We start from the raw sequence: 16,411 nt of genomic DNA, 5'->3' as shown, positions 1-16,411 counted from the left end.
GGCAGCTTAAATTATGCATTCTAGATTTCTTAGGTTACACTTGATGTTCAATAACTTTGGAAAAACATCAATGACAAACAAAATGAATCAACTGCATTAAATCAAACTATACCAGGATGCAAATGATGCTCCATACATTTCAGTTAGGCAAGAAGAAGCTATAGAATGATTCTACTTTTCTCATGCCAGACACTGAAACATTTAGATGTGAAAGATTATGCAATACTTGGTTTTAAAATTTGAAACTTTGCTCCAATATCCACATGTACTGAGAAAAGTTTTGAGAAAAGTTTTGATAACAGAAGAAAGACAGATTAAATTATCATTTACCTCAAATCAGTACATTGTTCATAAACAACTGTTATTGAGTTCAATGACATATCCTATCATTTTATGAACTGAGGTGATTGATTTATGTGAAAGAATAAGACTTATGATCAAGACCCTGTTACAACAGAGCACGAAACACATACCTCGTTTGAGAGCCAAATGGTGGTCATTTGTGGCAAGTTATTTAACAATTGCATGATAATCACTAAATGACAATTAAGAAAGGTAAAAGCCAAAGTACAACAAGAGTGCCAAACTGTCACAAGATACGCCCGTTTTAAGGCTTTGGACAACTTGATAACTTTACCATGACCCATATTTTAACTTGACCTTCATAATCATCTAGACACCACTTCTGACCAAAGTTGGTGAAGATTTGATGAAAACTACTAAAATAAGAAAGCGGACATCATGCTTAATGCTTGAAATGCACTAAGTGACCTCGTGACCTAGTTTTTAACCTGGCATGACCCATATTTGAACTTGACCTACATGTAGATATTGTCTAGACACAACTTCTGACCAAATTTGGTGAAGATCGGATGAAAACTATTTGAATTAGAGAGCGGAAACTGCTGTGGACACCGCCCACCTGCCCGCCCGCTGCCAAGGTGAAACTATAATACGTCCCGTTTTTTTAAAACGGGCGTATAAAAATTGATTTTAGGTTGATGACAATGATAAACAGTTGCCTTTCTATAGTACCCATGCACAGTGAAAAACTCATGTACCTGTGGAAATCATGATTAGATTGAAGGAAAAATGAAACTTACCAATAAACATGTTGTTAAAAATAACTCGTTTCAAAAATCGCGAAAAAAATAAACCCGATGAAAATATCGCAAAATAAAACTGGATAAAAATATTGCATGTGTTAATCGGTTGCATGTCTCCAATCAGACCTGACTGATATATAATCTATATACTACCTCTGACCAAGTTTGGTGAATTCAACTTGAACTAGAGCTTTGTCACTGAATGTGACTTATACCCCCATACCACTTTGACGCAGGATAAAAAGTTGTTTAAAAGTTTCGGATGAATACAATTTGAATTAGAGTCCGGACAAAGTGGCGCCGTTGAAAATGCACTAATTGACCCTATGACCTAGTTCTTGACCCGACATGACCCATATTCGAACTTGACCTAGATATCAACTAGATGCAACTACTGACCAAGTTTGGTAAAGATCGGATGAATACAATTTGAATAAGAGTCCGGACAAAGTGGCGCTGTTGAAAATGGACTAATTGACCCTATGACCTAGTTTTTTACCTGGCATGACCCATATTCGAACTTGGCCTAGATATCAACTAGATGCAACTACTGACCAAGTTTGGTGAAGATAAGATTTATACAATTTGAATTAGAGTCCGGACAAAGTAAAATGCACTAATTGACCCTTTGACCTAGTTTTTGACCCAGCATGACCCATATTCGGACTTGACCTAGATATCAACTAGATGCAACTACTGACCAAGTTTGGTGAAGATCGGATGAATACAATTTGAATTAGAGTCCGGACAAAGTGGCGCCGTTGAAAATGCACTAATTGACCCTATGACCTAGTTTTTGACCCGGCATGACCCATATTCGAACTTGGCCTATATATCAACTAGATGCAACTGCTGACCAAGTTTGGTGAAGATCGGATGAATACAATTTGAAATAGAGTCTGGACAAAGTGGCCCCTTTGAAAATGCACTTATTGACCCTATGACCTAGTTTTTGACCCGGCATGACCCATATTCGAACTTGGCCTAGATATCAACTAGATGCAACTGCTGACCAAGTTTGGTGAAGATCGGATGAATACAATTTGAATTAGAGTCCGGACAAAGTGATGCCTTCCGCCCGCCGCCCGCCCGCCCGCCAAGGGGTTTCACATAATACGTCCCGTATTTTATACGGGCGTATAAAAATGAAATCATAGACCATTCTTGACATCATGTTCAATCCCTAAACATGACACGCCTTTCTAACATATCAGCATTACTAAAGCATGTGGTATGACACAACAGTCGCAATACATGTACTTTCTTATTATCGCAATTCAATCCTTGTAGCTTAATTCTACTAACTAAACAACAATGTTTACAAAAATAAGACCTAAGCTTGTTAAAACAAGAAACACAATGGCCCCTATTGCGCCGCCATGAAATTAAATTTCAATATATCATTTGGCAGGTTCAGAAATTATCTCCCTTTTAAAGCTTATTACTTCCCTTGGATTGTATTTTTTTACTTTTGACCATGACGAATGACCTTGACCTTTCACCACTCAAAATGTGCAGCTTCATGAGATACACATGCATGCCAAATATCAAGTTGCTTTCTTCAATATTCAAAAAGTTATTACAGTTAAGTCCGGTAATCTTGCGCGTCCGGTAATCTTGCGCACTTCGCATTTGCGAATCTTGCAGACGACAAATGGTTTTCTTTAGTAATGAAAGACGGAATTTCACATTTTTAATAATTTATGGATTTAAAAGGTTATTATGCTGTCAATTTATAAAAGAACGTTTTTAAACCAATTGACCCTTAAATGCGCAAGATTACCGGACAGCATCGTACCAAACTTTAACGAAGGGTAAAGTTTTATGAAAGAAAAACACAATGATATTTGACCTTTGACCTTGAAGGATGACCTTGACTTTGACTTTTCACAACTCAAATTGTGCAGCTGTTTGAGATACACATGCATGCCAAATATGAAGGCGCTATCTTCAATATTGCAAAAGTTATCAAACTTTAACCAAGGTTAAAGATTTGGGACAGAATGACAGACAGGCCAAAAACAATATACCCCTTTTCTTGGAAGAAGAGAAGAGGGGCAATAAAAAGCAAACTTAAATCAGAACAACAGAGAACCTACAACATTATATTGAATCATAAAGATGCAGCAATTCTGACTATTCTTTCTAACATGCCCATAATGCATGCACCTCATTGAAAGCAGCTCTGCTCTTACTAAAACGTAGGAGGGTCAATATCATGGGTCCCATGGGACATCTCGATCCCAGTTAAGCTTTGCAAACGCCGTAATCCTGGCGTCCAAAAAAATCCCCCTGGTGGAGAGCTGTGTATTGACACTAAAAATGAGACAAGTTTCTAAATTGATCACTCAGGCAAACATTTAGATGCTTCAAACATGCATGACCCCCCCCCCCCCCCCTCTTAAATTGCAGCAAAGTGTCCCTTGACTTTTGATCTCTTGATTTGAAAATCATTAGTGGTCTTTCTTTGTCAAGTCCTCGTCATCCTTTGTTGAGACTCTGAATTTTTTTGAACATTTTTATGATCTTACAAATTCTCTAGATATTTTGTCAAAAAATCTTTCAAACACACGTTACCTTGATATTTTTACCCTTCTTCCTCAAAATCAATAGGCATATTCTATCCTTCCAAATAAAAGGTTAAAGAGTTATTTATTTCATTGGTGGAAACCAATTTCATGTTACAAGCCCCTGTGACCATGACCTTTGACGGGATGACCTCAAATTTAAAAGGCATCTCACTTTCCACACAAGTTATCACTTAACTTATTTTCATGATCTTAGGTCAACACATTCTTAGGATATTCTGTGAATACAGATTAAGTATTACAAGCCCATCTGGCCTTGACCTTTGACTTCAAAGTCAATAGAAATCATTCTCTCATCCCATGTAACAACCATAGAAATTTAGATGATCACAGGTCAAAAAGTTCTCCAGCTATCAAGCAGAAACCAATTTTTGGATACAAGCTCTTTTTTACTTGATATTGAACTTGGTGGCCAAATAAAAAAGCTTCTTTTCCTTCCATGTAACAGCTTTACTTTGAATTGTAGGTAACAAAATAATGCTGACCTTATGAGCGAAAATAATATAGATGCTTGCCTATATTACACCCAAGTTAACAATATACATATTTGAATGATCATTGGTCACAGCATTTTCATGGTATTGTATGGATACAATATACTTTAAAAGCGGGTGTGATCTTGACCAACAATTGATAGGCACATGCCTTTCTACCTAAGTTAATATACAAACAGTTCGCATAATTTAAGGATACAGCATTCTCTAGATATTTCAAAGCAGAAAATGATCAAGAGCTGAACAAAACCAATGTATTGACTGACAGGTGAAAACAGGTTACCCTCGTTTCTTTGAAGTGCAGGGTCATTAATAATCTGCTTCCATTAAAAAAGATTAAATGCAGCTTAAAAGTAATAAAAATATTTTTTAATGAACAAATTGCATTTTTTGAAGTTTTGAAAACATATTCAGCATAATAAGCACTAGGTAAACAAGCAAATTCGTTGAATTGATATCCCCCGCTAATATGCTTCTGGACACTGATACCAAGTTTCAATGAAATCCACCACAGCACTTCCAAGATATGGCTCTGGACACACAAAAAGCATTTTTTCAAGATACAAAGAGCCATAACTCTGTTATTATCAGATGGTGTACAATGCCATTTGGCGTGCATCATCCTATTATCCATATATATACTCATACCAAGTTACAATGATATCCGCCAAAGCACTTCCAAGATATTGCTCCGGACCGACGGATGGACAGACGGACGGAAGGACGGACGGACACGGACAATGCCAAAACAATATCCCTCGGCCTATGGCGGGAGATAAAAATGTAACTTGGTATTATGGAAATGCACCGTCAAATCTCAGACTCTAGTCGTCACCCGCAAACATTGCGTTGTTTGCACACTGCTGGACAATGAGGGCCTTACAATTGCAATAGTTGACTTTAGAAAAATAAAAAGACAATGCATCATAGTTTAGTTACATTGCCATTCTTTAAAACAGTAAGCTGTACAAATAAATAATTATAGGTTATTAGACGTTTCACTGTACAATACCGAGATATATTTGGACGAGCACACAGTTTGAAGTCATATTGGACGAGCCGTTAGGCGAGTCCAATATGACTTCAAGCTGTGTGCGAGTCCAAATATATCACGTATTGTACAGTTTAAACGTCTAATAAACTTTTTATTCTATATCCTCATTACCAAACCAGCTTTCCGTATTTTTATTTTCATTCATTGATTACGTACTTTATGACGTATCTCGTGTGACGTCATTTCTCTGACGAAACATACTAGTATAAGCAAGACTTTGCATTTTAGGACAACAATATGGAGGTAGTAGTGTTTAATAAATCTAGTAGCAAATTATACCATTTTGATAGCATTGAACGAATCCAAAAGGCAAAACGTATTTCGGATTGTGTGTTTGTCATGCATTATTGTTTACTTCGATAGGAATAAAACAACTCGCTTCGACAGGATTACGAATTCGTAAATTGTGTTTTGGCCTTTGGGACAGAATGGTGAGCATGTGTACAAACGCTATCAACAAATAATGTGGTTTAAAATACATTTCGATAAATGGATGGAAGAACAGAAAATGGAAAATGGAAATGCATATCATTGTAACTTAGTTGTTATAAGCCTAGCATTGGATTAAAGTTGTCATTGAGGTTAATAAAATTGATTTTTTGTTTTGCTGTTGCATATTTGTTTTCAATTTCTAGCAATAACAATATCACTTGCTTTTGCATTTTTTTTTTAATTTCTAACAATAAAAATAAATTAAATATCACATTCTCGATTCGTTTTTTTATTTCCTCTCATATTTTCAATAGGAAAGTATTAAAAAGAGACATACAAGCAAAATATCGCCTGTGTGAATCGATTATAGTACATTCGGATACTTTTTCTCGGTAACGGCTTTTATCGTTATAAAACAATTGCTTAGTGCACTTGTACTCAACTGTCCAATATGGAAAAAATACAGACTTTTTGGATCCAATACCGGAATATATTGGACGGTCACGTGGTACATATGAAGAATGCCGATTGGATAAATTTATTGGATATAGAATAAATATATATATTGTACAAATAAATGCAACTCCTTTATTAAAAGCCATTCTTAACTGCATTATCAGCCAGATCAGTGAGAATTATTACAACAATACATAGCTCATAGATATTTCAAATGCATTCATATAACCCTTAATGGTTCAAATTTTTTTTAAATATGCATCAAACCTTTTACAAGACAAACACTTATTGTTTCAGAACAAAACTAAATGTGATTATACTTATTTTGCTGCATACATTTCCTTAGCTTATAAAGTCCTAAGCATAACTATGGAGCACAAATAATAATACAGATAACATAAATACCTACCAATAATTATTTCAAGTAATTTCTAAATGAAACAAATGTATGCAAACAAAAATAAAGTGTTCAACTACAATGGTATGTTTCCAGCAACACTTACAAAAGGATGAAAGTTAATATAGAATGATGAAAACTCACAAATAACTTCACTACTCATCAATAAAAGCCACAACATAAATTAGCTGAGAATGCTATCTGTTTATGACAACTATATGAAAACTAAAACATGGGCCTCGCACTCGTAAACTTGAAACTGCTGACCCTAAACTCAAAACCATTGTAGCATAATGAAACATGTATCATACATGGCCATCTGTGCAATTCAATGGATATGAAGGGCCGTTTTCCCAGTTTACCAATTTAACATCTTAAGCTCTTTTATTTGTTATATTAAGCTTAAAACAGCTTAGCTACCTTAATACCGTATTGATTTTTGTTTACTTTGGAGTTTAAGTACATTGACATTTAGCCTATAAAATCTTACAGACCAGAAAACTATGTGCTTTTGCAGATCCAAGAGATGTTGTCTGCCTCAGACAACCAAGCTGGGCTGTTCACAAGAAGTAATGGAAAGGCCAAAGTATCACATAACACAGTACATCCTCAGCTAATATATGTTGATTTTTGTTCAATCAAAACAATACAAGAAGTAAACAAGGGACAAAATATTATTGTCAAAAACCAGGTTTTCAATTTGAAAAAAAAAGTCTGATAAAGGGAGACAATTCAAAATGTGCATTTTTACCCCCATTGTGTCAAATTCAATCTATTTTTACTCGTGGCGACCTTGATTTCAATTTGAAAAAAAAAAATCTGATAAAGGGAGACAACTCAAAATGTGCATTGTTACTGATTGTTCATAGTTACCCCCATTGTTTCAATTTCAATCAATTTTTAGTTGTGGCTACCTTGACCTTGGATAAATTGAAGTAATTCTTTCGCGCGACACACTGTCCAATGATGGTGAACAAATGTGCCAAATAATTTTAAAATCTCACAATGAATGACATATTTATGGCCCCGACAAGTTCATTTATGGCCATTTTTGATCTTTAAACTCAAAGTGTGACCTTGACCTTAGAGATATTGATGTAATTCTTTTGCGAGGCACACCGTCTAATGATGGTGAACAAATGTGCCAAATGATTTTAAAACCTCAAAATGAACGACAAAGTTATGGCTCGACAAGCTTGTTCCGTCCGCCAGCCCCCGATATTTGCTAATCTAATAACCAGTTTTTTCCTTCGGAAAACCTGGTTAAAAACACATAAGGCAAATAATATTCAAATTGCAAGTGTTAAGTGCTAATACTTTTAGCAAGATAAATAAATGTTTATCAATAAAATATCATTTAAAAAATAATACATGTCAGTTCTCTTATAAAACCAACAAATACGGTAGACTAAGTTAAAATAGCAAACATATTACCAACAAACTATCAAAGTATTTTTGTCAAAAAACGATGTTTTATGATAAAAACTTGATAATGCCTTGTGATAAATAACACAGAACCACAGAACCCTTATATTGATGTTATCTTAAGTACCTCTTATCCCTGAAGTCTACTTAACACAAAATCTACTTGCACAATGACCAACACTAATTGCCATCTGATTGTGGACTATGGATAGAAAATGTGACATATGCTTTCTAGTAACCTTGAAATAAAAAAATAACATCAGTTTTTGCCAAATTCCAGTGCTTTTGTCAGGCGCCCCGGGGCTGATAGGGGTGGTTCGGGAGTGGTGTCCCCTCCCTACGTTGATTTTTTTAAATTTAACGTGTCAATTCACGTTCTGTGGTGCGTTATAACTCAAAGAAAAACAGCGTCAAAAGACATCATTTGATGCGCTATAACTCTTCAAGAAATCCGTCAGTCATTAAAAAATATATATGATATAATTTTTTATATTGATTAATTGTTTTAAAACTTTCCCACACAGATAGTTAAATCCTGACTCAAACAATTCCCCAATACATCCGTTTCAATCCGACTCTATTACTGTATACTTACTATAAATTTATAACTAAATTGTTATCACATAATTGTAACTGGGAGTTATTCGCACAACTTACTCGCTATAAGTAATTAATTGTTTACCACTTGCAATTAATTTCTCGTATTAATTATGAGTCATAGGTAACACTTGTTTACAGTAAAAAGGTGTGATTATGATGCCCGAAACCGTCTTTAATGTACTGAAGTGTACTAGTTACCGCTTTTATATTACGTAAATGGTACAACTTCTTGCTAATCAAGCTGCTATAAACACTTACTTCGTGCCCAATGTCAATAAAAAATAATTGTCGCTGTTAACCCCTTCCCTCATAAGCATTCGCGTAACCGATTGGACGATGAACATCACAGTTTGACGACTGGAAAGTTACCTGATACATCCTTGTCAGCATTTAAATGACTGTGTAATGTGGCTAGAATAATCGATATGCGCGTCATGCTATTCTCTTATCAGTGGATTATCCATTACCCGATGTGGTGTTTATGGCGATTACTTGTGAAGGTAGGTACCGAGTGCTATTTTAAAACAGGGAATATTGATACACTGATAGAGAAACCTTGATTTTTTGACAATCTCGACTTTCTTTTACTGAAAAAAACACTGATCGGAAAATTTCAAGCGACCCGGGGACTCTGATTTCGAAATTCAAGGGCCCCGGCGAGGGATCGTTAAATGACCTGTGGAAAGCATCTCCTTAACTCTTTAAGATATATAAGACACCAAAACTCTGCTCTGCCCACAAAATAAATGTATCTTTAAAAGGTCTAGACTACATTTCATAACCATTTAATATACTACAGTAAATACTCTTTTTTTTTGTTATTTATTTATTGGTACATTCATTATAAAGGAAACTTAAGCAACATTTCACTTCTCTGCACACAGCATGCAATATATCTTGCTCTTCTATAAAACTCAGATAAACTTAACTTCTGTCATATTGTTTCTGATCATATACTACCATGAGGGAATCTCTACAAAACATTTCAAACAACTTGATGAGATGCAATATCTCAGCATGTTGTTTTCATCATAACATCTAAATCTAAGACCATAATAACTGAGACTTTCCAAACTATTCCTGAAAACAACATCTTTGAAACGCGATGTTTGCTCTTGAACAAATAATATACATAATTATACATAAATAAATAGAGCTTTTCACTATATTCCTGGCAAATTACACAATGGCAATACATTTACTCCAGCAGATGTAAACCTTAACAAGAGCACCGCATAACGGGTGCCATGCTCGGCTGTGGGTGCAGTTTTGAATAAATGAACGCTTGCCAGATTTTTTTTTATATATTAAGAAGTCACATTGACCTTGACCTTTGACCTAGTGACGCAAAAATGGGTGTGGCATGTAGAGCTAGTCAAGGTGCAGCTACATACAAAGTTTCAAAGTTGTAGGTTGAAGCACTTTGATTTTAGAGGAAATGTTCAAAACCTTGACAAAATGTAAAGGTTTTCGCACAAAGCTGAGGACACGACGACGGACACGCTAGCTGGCTATGAGAATACCTCGGGTTTTCTCTGAAAACAGCCGAGCTAAAAACTATACCATAAGTACTAAAAATTGACTAAACCACTATATTTCTGTGGCATAATTATTAGAAGGCCATACCTCTGCTCTGGCGTGAGGGAGTTGGGGACACCTGTGAGTCCAGGGTGCTGTTTGACTTGGTGGTGGTGGCGTTTGATTGGCTGATCTCGCTCTGGGAGAGTGAAGGGGCCATGGCAAGCGATGAGTCAGACGGAGATTCTACAACTGAATGTACGCATAAACTGAAGTAAAACTGAGAGTAAGAAAGTCACGGTCGCATAGTGGATACCATGGTGTGAAAAGGTCACTGGGTTCATCCCCATAAGCTGAAGTAAAACTGAGAGTAAGAAAGTCACGGTGGCATAGTGGATATCATGGTGTGAAATGGACACTGGGTTCATCCCCATAAGCTGACCAATTTACAGCCTGTGGAATAAAGCAAATACCTGCAGCAGAATGATGTCATTTTGCTGTTAACCATGCTAATGTGATTTCTTTTTTCCATGATACTTCGTGTGTTTTCTTAATGCCAACTTATCTGGTTTCAGAATGCATAATAATTATCAGTGAAGCTGAAAGTTCTCAGGATTATGAATTGTTCACATCAGCAAAGCTTGCATTTATGAGATAAACAGCCAATGCAACCATTAACCATTAAAGTGGCACATGTTCGAACTTTTGACTGTGTAAACAATATTATTCAACATTCATAAACTACTTATGGTTCATAACAACAAAATTAAATGTTAAAAAAAATGTTCACATCCAAAATCTTAAATCAGACGTAACAAAAAGAAATCAATAAATGTCAGATCCAACAAATGAGCCTGATTTCATGAATCCATAAAATTCCATGTTAAATAACTTAAAAGAGTGCACAGCATTCATGTGAAGATTAAATGTTTTAACTGTGAATTCATATTTGTATGCACATAAGTCACATTTTAAATAGGATTATTCAAAACATATCCGTTTTAGTACCAGAACGAAACAGTAAAATTTGCTGAATTAATTGAACATAACACACATTACACAATTGTTATCACCTCATGCTTTTTTCTGTTGAGTTGACAGAAAAGTGTAATACACTGGCTTTGTTTCCTATACACTGTCGCATTTTGTATAAAAACAAAGGATAACATACTTGTAGAATTAGGAGGTAGAACGGGTGCAAAGACATCTGCAGCAAAATTCTCAAAGATGGTTTTGTCCACATGGTTCTTCATGATGGAGTCCAGACACTGGGCCCTCTCCTCAAAACTGCACCTTCGTTAAGGTAGTAGCATCAACAAAGAAGACTTACCAACAGCAAACCAAATGTCATATATGAGCCACAATCTGGGAAAATGGGGCTTAATGCATGAGTGTAAAGTGTTGTCCAAGATTAGCCGGTGCAGTCTGCACAGGCTAATCAGGGACGACACTTTCTGCCAAAACTGGATTTGGGATAAGAATAGACTTACAATGAAAACTACCATAAAATCGAAAAGTGTCATCCCTGATTAGCCTGTGCAGACTGCAGACGATAATCCGGGCGGGCCCTTGACAAACATGCATTATGTCCAACACTTTTTGAGGATGGAGTTGTTTTAGTTTTTTTTCATAATGAAGATCTGTCTTAAACCAAACAAAACCAATTCACATATATATTGCTTAAGACCAACTAAATGTTATACAAGCACTTTACATGAAACAACTACAAGGCTTGCCACTTTTGTGCAAATTTTGGTCCCTGCAAGATAAAGAAATATTTGAAATTCTTGAAATGAAAACAACACAAACAACATTTGTCAAACTTTCAAGAGGGCCAATATATATATATATTTTTAAAAGTATACTATTTGACCCTTGTGTGCGATCAGTTTTGACACAAGGATATGATTTGAATATTTTTGTATGGGACTATTTGACATTTTGCACATCATTCATGACATCCATTTCATGTGAAGTTTCTGACAAAAAGATTTGTAAAGATATATTATATAGATCTATGTTAATCATGTGATGACTGGGTAATGGCCATTTTGGCCTCAGGGGCATAATTTGCGCAAACTTTGTACCGGACAGATATCTAATGTTTCATACTAAGTATCAAAGGTCATGGACTTGTGGTTTCAAAGAAGAAATTTGAAAAGGTATTTCCTATTTAAGTCCATATAAATCAGGGCATACATGGGGCAGAATTGATCATGTAGAGAAACGATTTGAGAAGTAGTTTTGTAAAGGATACAAGGAGTGATAGAATGGTTTCTGTGAGCGAATGACTCGACTGGCATTGACAGCTGTAGCACGCACCAGTCCTGGCAGAACGCGATGATCTACTATTGCACCGTTAAACAAGGGGCCAAACAGTGGCACCTGCAAGTAGAACCATTTCATGTATGTTTTATCACATAAGAACAGAATGCCTTAATTTATTACAATTGGCAATTAAAACATGAACCTTTCACATGGACACATTACAACGATAATTCTATGCTCCTTGGGTAATAAAATATTAAATACAAGAAAAAGCTTCAGAAACAAAACTTGTGTCAGCAAAAAAATCTTCCCAAAAGGAAAAGTATGAAAATGCATTTAAGATGTGTTACATAACATGTAACACAGTACACTTAACCAGAGCTCAAATACAGCTTATAATATGCAATATACAGTAAGTTGATTACCTGTACATGTTCTTGATATAATGATGATGCAGTGAACAATCACTTAAGGAATAAACTCTCCAACAGACTGTTTACCATTCTCAGAGTGTTTGTGTTGGTTTATTAGGGGACAAAATTCGGCCACATTCCCAATCTCAAAAACATTATATTTTTCCCTTTTTTTCAAGACTTTATTATTCAATTCATATCATAATTCAACTCTATGAGTTGAACTTAAGCAGGATTCATGTTTAAGACTTTTTTATTTGCAATTCTGTAGAACTTGTAAGCCAAATGAACAACATGCAGATTTCCCATTTTAGTAAAGACACTATTTTTCCCAATCAAAATGGCCCCAGCCCCAGTCCAAAAATTAAAAAAATGATGAAAAAAATCACGGACTCACCTCTGGCTTTCTGTCAATGTGGATCCTGAAGAGGCCTGATGGCAGTGGGTAGATGATGATGAGAACATCCCCAAAGTCGGTGGGTATGATGCCCCGCCTGTAGTCCCTCGTGTGCTCTGACCACACAATGTGCACCTCGTCATTCCCAAGGTGTCGCATCTGGGAGAGATTGTCATGTTTTCAATATTGTATAAGGCATATTTTCTAGATCTTACAATGAGATATTATCATGATCATAGTATATAATACAGAGATGTTATAATTATTTTACATTACCATTTTTATTGTCGTTGTGTTTCTATGTGCAAGGAAAGTAAAATCAAATGACTTTAATGAGATTTTGAAAGAAAATCTGTGTTTATGTTTATTAAATGCAAAATGGTGAAATCAATAGCACTTATGATAAGATTTTATTGACTTTGTATTCTCATGTTTATTGAAACAGATGGATTGTGCAATTAACCCTCTCCCACTCAAAATCAAAGTGAAAAACGGTATGTGCAAACAGCATAAAACCAGAACAGCCTGCGAGTGACTCGCAGTTCATTCAGGTTTTATGCTGTTGGCTGCTCATCAGTTTCTAAGGGTTGAAAATGAAGCCTTTAAAACTTGAATCTAGTAAGAAAGGTCTTAAGTTCATAACCATTCAAGTCAAAACATACGAACATTCCAGTCTCAGCTACAAGAGCAATAAATTATTAGGTAAACAAGCTAAATACATTACGCCAATGAGAACAAGAACTGCATGTAACCCGAACAAAAACATGTGAAATTAACACTGAGGACTTAATTTAAATTACTAAACAACTCTGAGATATTCACAATGTGTGAGGTCCATATGAAATCACCTTGATATGCCTGGACTCCTCGCTCCCCTCGGGTATACGTGTAGAGACGTGGTACACAATCTCGCAGGTGGGCGTGGCATAGTAGGGGGCTGTGTCCCCTGTAGTCTTGTTCTGCTGCAGGCCCCCCAGGAACCCCTTGTGCACCTCCAGATCAACCTGTAGTAAATAAGGTAGGGATAGTTTAATGCTTATTTATCTAAGCTAGATTGCATTGAAAGCCTAAATGATACACACTATAGTCCGTTTCCTTGCTAGAACCAGTACTTGGCATGTTTGAAGCTATCTAAAGAATGCAGGGATTGATTCCGTCTACTCCAATTTGCTAGGAAGACACCACATCCACTATAGCAACCTTAATGAAGCAAATTCAGTGGGGATACTTTTACAAACTACTGTGTCCCAAAGAGAACTGCTTTGTAAGCCATGTTAAAGGGTTAATAACTCCAGAATGTGAGGGGTTCCTAAAATGAATTGTCTTGCACATGTTTCCTTCACGGTGAAGCCATAATTAAAGTTTAAATTCAATCAAGAAAAGATCAAGTAGTTCATACCACACACTTTGTGCATGGACCAACAGGCGGACCAAACAGAGTGACATCATTATACCACCACCTGCTGAACTATTACAATGTTCGATAATGTGAGTTACATGTAGGTCCCGTGACTAGGAACCTTGAATATACAAACCAATTCCAAATGAGTAAACTGAACAATAAGAAAGTGTATTACTTGTAATTTGATTTCCATTTTCAGACAGTAATTGTAACAGACTAAAATCCACCATTACAATCATTTTTGTGTGAAACATTGCAAACATGTTAAAATGGTATATTGGATGTGCTGTCAGCTTTGCACCGAAGAGTACCCAGGGAACATCCCTACTCAGATGGTGACATCAGAATAGATCTATCCAAGAACTGGTTCTTCCTGGACCGTATACTCATTTAAATCTCCCTATAAGCCCAAAGCTGTCAAAGCAATCAGGCTAAAATTAACAGTCAAGGTCGTAGATGACCAACTTGCTTACCTCCCAGCCCAGCCCTGCCACAAAGTGCTCAAACTTTGAACTGCCACCAGCGTTTGAAAGCACAGAGTTTTTGTCTTCTTGCCCCTCTGCCACATAGATGACTGCAAACTTGTGGGTTTCACGACTAATAAATAAAGAGTCATTTAGTATGAGAAAGTTAAAATCTGCCTGATGTTGTTTAAAATAGTTGTTTGCTTTCAATCATTCTTCTGCATCACTATTAAATGATCTGTTAAATAGAGAAGATTAATATTTGAAATGTACAGGTTATGGAAACAAATTGTGTATTCCTATATTTCACCCATAATGCAATGAATTATGAATTCCGTTTAATATTTATGATACAAGTAATGTGTAATACGTGGAATACAGAAAATATAAAGACCAACTATGCCTTAACAGTTGCATTTGTGAATTTTAGATGCAGAAGTTACATAAATGTATGAAACATATCTCATTCATTTCATTGTGAACTATCATAAACTGCTAACAAGGATGAATAAGACATAGTAAATCATACAGTACAGCCAAAGCGGAACAAACGTATTTCGCGATCCGCGGCGGCAAGGCGAAACGAGTCGATGCCGCGTCAGTCGTTGAAGCCGCGTCAGTATGCGGCGGCATGTCGCATTTCGCCGCGAAACTTCGCATCTGTCCGCCGAGGCATGCCGCGGTCCGCGACATGATGCCGAGTCGATGCGATCATGATTTTTTTTTTTTTAATTATTAGTTACATGTAGTTAACAAATTTTGAAAGAACAATTATAATAATAATTAAAATCATAATAAATTTATTGTGCGCGGATTGTATTAGCATATACATGTAAGCATGGTTAATGTGTCTGGCCAATTATTAAGTTTGTTTCCCGCCCGTAGCGTATGTATTTCACACATAAACAAGGTCACGTCATTATGTTTTCGCACATACAAGTGGTCAAGGCTCCAGCATATGGTGGATTTATAAATTAATTGCATGTTGATTCCGCTATTATATTTTAGCTGAGAAAATTAGCAGTTTGAAGCCACATCAATAATCAAGACGGTGACGACGTATTTGTAGTTTTGTTAATTATCAGCTTATTATAACTATTGTTTGAATATGCGTATATAAACACGTTTTATTTTGTTCATATTATACAGTTAATATCGCGAATAATTACCCGATAATCCCGTATATTCCAGTTTTAAAGCAAATGCTGGTTAATATTTACGATACACAAACATTCTCGATATTTCCTTAAGTATCAAATACATTTTGGCATTTGTTACTATTTATAGAGATGATGAAATAACGTCTAATCGGGGCGTTTTTTTTTCTCCACTGAACACGCGATTTACGCCTGACGTGATGTTCATGTATTTATACAACACAAAATACACCCAAACTT

General features: G+C 35.9%; 1 protein-coding gene across 13 annotated transcripts in view; it reads right to left on the bottom strand.

The window, feature by feature from the left end:
- Positions 1–16,411, bottom strand: part of LOC127874917 (ral GTPase-activating protein subunit alpha-1-like) — a 153,022-nt gene that overhangs the window by 9,667 nt on the left and 126,944 nt on the right. For 11 of the 13 annotated variants that reach the window (XR_008047174.1, XR_008047173.1, XM_052419604.1 and 8 more), the window contains 6 exons: positions 15,024–15,147; positions 13,997–14,152; positions 13,149–13,307; positions 12,328–12,455; positions 11,242–11,357; positions 10,179–10,322 (listed from right to left, as the gene is read on the bottom strand). Coding sequence is in view for 11 of the 13 variants with exons in the window: in XM_052419604.1 (XP_052275564.1) it covers positions 10,179–10,322; positions 11,242–11,357; positions 12,328–12,455; positions 13,149–13,307; positions 13,997–14,152; positions 15,024–15,147 (827 nt within the window). In the remaining 2 variants the exon portion in view is untranslated. Of the gene's footprint in view, positions 1–112; positions 193–3,301; positions 3,423–10,178; positions 10,323–11,241; positions 11,358–12,327; positions 12,456–13,148; positions 13,308–13,996; positions 14,153–15,023; positions 15,148–16,411 lie in introns of all 13 variants that reach the window. The other 2 variants (XM_052419611.1, XM_052419607.1) reach the window with 2 other exon arrangements.

Source organism: Dreissena polymorpha, chromosome 3 (assembly GCF_020536995.1).
Source record: "Dreissena polymorpha isolate Duluth1 chromosome 3, UMN_Dpol_1.0, whole genome shotgun sequence".
Classification (NCBI taxonomy): Eukaryota; Metazoa; Mollusca; class Bivalvia; order Myida; family Dreissenidae; genus Dreissena; species Dreissena polymorpha.
This window is presented reverse-complemented; position numbering and strand designations above follow the sequence as displayed.